A 3,746-nucleotide genomic window follows, 5' to 3' on the forward strand; every position below is an offset into this window, starting at 1 on the left:
CAATTTACAAATGTTTGCTGTTATAGTCCACAACACAGAGTTGTAGCCATTTTCCATATTCAGGGTGGCTGTTTGCTCTTTTGTATCTCTCCCAGTGAGAATGAGAGCTGTGATGCAGACATATGGAGGCATAACCGTTTTTCAACATTTCCCTTTGAAAAATGTTACCTAATATGGCAAAAGGCATACCATGCGTCGCACAGTGGAGTATTTATACGAAAAAGTTGATCAAAAGTCAATTTTCAAAATTTTGTCAAAATCTGTTTTTATTGGTGCATTGGTAAAGCTTAATAAAGGTTACATTCCTAAATGGTCATTTCGGTTACCCATCTCCCTCCCACCTTATTGGGGCAGCTTTAAAAGTCGAGTAATTGTGGTAATGAATTCAATTGTTTTTCAACGTTCCTGTTGACGAGCATTATTACAAATCGTTTTTTGAGTTTGTGGTTAGTGACAAATTTTAAAAATCATAATGGATATTGAAAAAGAAGGTAAGCTCATACTTTTGGTATATTTATTTTCTCTATTTTATATGTTACTGTCACATTTCTCATCAATTATATTTGATGTAAAAAATTTAACGTTTTTTTTTATATACACGATATTAAAAAGTGTTTTTGAATATCAATTAAGCCTTATTAAGCTACGAGCTTGTGCTTCACGTAAACCTTAGATATTCTATTTACCATTTTAAAAAAAAAAAGTTGCACATGTACGCTCCCTAAGATTTTTTTAATTTTTTTAGTCAATAAAGGCAAATACATTTTTTTTGTGATTAAAACTTTTATTTAATTTAATTCATATTTTTATTGTAGAATCTCAAGCTATCACAATAAAGATGACTAGACAATCACTTTATGAAGTCTTGGAGCAAAGTTCCGAGGAAAAAATTGACGACAAATTCGTGTTTTTATTAGAACACCTTAAAAACATAACTAAATGCCCTGCAAATGAAGAAAGTGCACTAAAAACCATTTTTTCACCTTTTAAGTTCCAATTTAAACAAAAATGGGAAAACGCTAGCCGTATAAGAGAGCGTTTTTTAAAAAATAACAAACAATGGCTCAATACCACCATAGCTCTACCAACTTGGACGGTAGCAAAACCCGGCCGACCGTCAAAAGAATTTTGTGAATCGAGTTCACCAACGAGAAGGCGAAAAACAAGGGTTTTAAGGGAACATATACCTTGTGAGCAGTTGATGTATGCTGCTCAAATGAGTCAACGTGCTGCAGGGAACAGTGACGCGTCGAACTTTATAAAGGAAATTTTATTTACACCAACAAAAGCCAAACAATATAGAAAAAGTGACACAACTACTGAAGATATCATTAAAAAGCACACACCATCAGAAGCGTTGTCAATTTTTGTGGAAGCTGATATGACTAAAAAACAATATGAAATTATTCATGCAGCCAACAAGAATATCTATCCATGTTATTCACTTATAAAAAAAGCCAAAAAAGAATGTTATCCACCAGAAGCATCGATAACAGTTACAGAAACTTGTTCAGAAATTAAATTACAAGATCTTCTGGATCACACGTCTAGGCGATTATGTTGTTATATGAATGAAATTATTGAAAATTTAAATGAAAAAGAAAGAAATAATTTAGAATTGATTTCGAAATGGGGTTGTGATGGCTCGCAACAACAAACGTTTAAACAAAAATTTCAAAACAGCGATGATAGCGACGCTAACATATTTCAAAGTTCTCTTGTGCCCCTACGGCTCATTTGCCATATTGGTAACCAAAAGAAGGTGCTTTGGCAAAACCCAGCACCATCATCTACAAGGTATTGCCGACCAATAAGAATCCGTTTTATTCGGGAGAGCAAAGACGTAACGAATGATGAAATCGAATACATAGAGAACCAAATAAAAGGCTTGAGAAAAAGTGAAATAATAAACGCTTTTGGTGGTAATTTGCAAATAAAGCATGTATTTCTTTTTACTATGATTGATGGAAAAGTTTGCAATGCTGCTACAAATACGACATCAACAATGAGATGCTATATATGTGGGCAAACTTCAAAAGATTTTAATGACTTGAATAACAAAACGACAGAAAGCCGTGAAACACTGAAATTTGGGCTATCAATACTGCACGCAAGAATCAGATTTTTTGAATCCTTGCTGCATATGTCGTATAAAATACCAATAAAAAAATGGCAAGCAAGAACAGAAGAAGATAAAAAAATAGTAGCGGAAACAAAACAAAAAATTCAAAATGCTTTTAAAGATGAATTAGGGCTGTTGGTTGATATTCCTAAGGCTGGATTTGGGAACAGTAATGATGGGAATACATCAAGAAGATTTTTCGCCGATCCCTTAACCGCTTCCCGCATCACAGGGGTTGATATAACTCTTATAAAAAAACGTAATGTCATTTTGGAAGCAATTTCGAGTGGGCATCAAATTAATGTAAAAAAATTTGAAAACTTTGCAAATGAGACGGCTAAACTTTATGTTGATTTATATGCATGGCACCCAATGACGCCAACTATGCATAAAGTTTTAAGACATGGCACCACAATAATTGAACAGGCTATACTGCCTATTGGCCAGCTATCAGAAGAAGCTGCCGAAGCCAGAAACAAACATTTCCATCTTTATCGACAGAATTATGCGAGGAAGTCTTCGCGAGAAAACTGTAATAGAGATATTTTAAACAGACTTCTGCTAACTTCGGATCCTTTGCTAAGCAGTATGAGAAAAAGGCCCCAGACAAAAAGAAAACCGTTCTCCAGTGAGACAATAGGACTGTTGATGCCGGAAACATTAGAAGACTCACAAGCGATGACGATTGACGACATATCAGATATTGATTCTGATTGAAAATGATTGCATTGACATGTACAAAAATATTTTATTTTATTTTGGATTAAATGTAGGGCTATAATAATAAATTTAGATTGTTAATTTCAAACGCTTGGTTGTCAAATCATTAGCCCCTTGTAGCGGATTAGCCATAGGATTTAATCCTTTAACGAAAAATAATAATTAACAACAGGTATAACCTAAGGATTAAGTTCAGTGATTGAGAAACCCAGTATAGGTTTAGATGCATCTTTCAAGTGTGATTATCCTTTTTAGTATTATAAATTTAGTTATTTGTCATTATGTTAAATAGTTGTAAAGTTGTAGATATTTGTAAAGTATGTAAGATGTATAAAAATATGTATTTTTTGTTTTAATATATAAATTTTTTACATTTCATGTGTGACCAATCGTTTTTAATACAATATAATGACCCTAAACTTCTTTTTACTACATATTACATAGATAATAAACATAAAATAATTTTGTTCAACTTTTCAAGTGAAATACTCCACTGTGCGTCGGTAAATCAGTTTCCTTCATTTCGATTATGTCAAAAAGAACGCCTGTTGCGTTTCTGGGAAGTTCTACATAATAATGTCTATTTTGATAAAAATATTATTTTTACATCATATTTTTCCAGACCTTTTTTTGAGGATTAAGCAATATTTGATTTTAGTGTTAAAGATATTTGTTATCAACATTATTTCATCAAGTAAAAGCCGTTTTTGACATCGGCATAACTTAATGAGCAACCTATGAAACTGCATTCTTTCTAAAAACTGTCCACACCCTGTAAAAATGAGAATTAATACCAACTTCATGTCCCCTGGAAACCCCTTTAGGGGTAAATAGTATATGGGTTCAAGGTTCACCACAAGAAATTTCAAAATCAAAAATGGCCGTCCGAGCGAGATATTCACAT

General features: G+C 32.9%; 1 protein-coding gene across 1 annotated transcript; it reads left to right on the forward strand.

The window, feature by feature from the left end:
- Positions 1-320: 320 nt before the first annotated feature.
- On the forward strand, positions 321-2,839 carry LOC149876078 (uncharacterized). Its single transcript, XM_090075760.1, has 2 exons — positions 321-491; positions 816-2,839. Exons 1-2 carry the CDS (start codon positions 473-475, stop codon positions 2,837-2,839), a joined length of 2,043 nt encoding a protein of 680 aa, XP_089931886.1. The 5' UTR covers positions 321-472.
- Positions 2,840-3,746: the final 907 nt, after the last annotated feature.

Source organism: Hydra viridissima, unplaced genomic scaffold (genome assembly GCF_058129835.1).
Source record: "Hydra viridissima isolate aposymbiotic clone 2 unplaced genomic scaffold, HvirCarnegie_v1 scaffold_47, whole genome shotgun sequence".
In the NCBI taxonomy this organism is placed as follows: domain Eukaryota; kingdom Metazoa; phylum Cnidaria; class Hydrozoa; order Anthoathecata; family Hydridae; genus Hydra; species Hydra viridissima.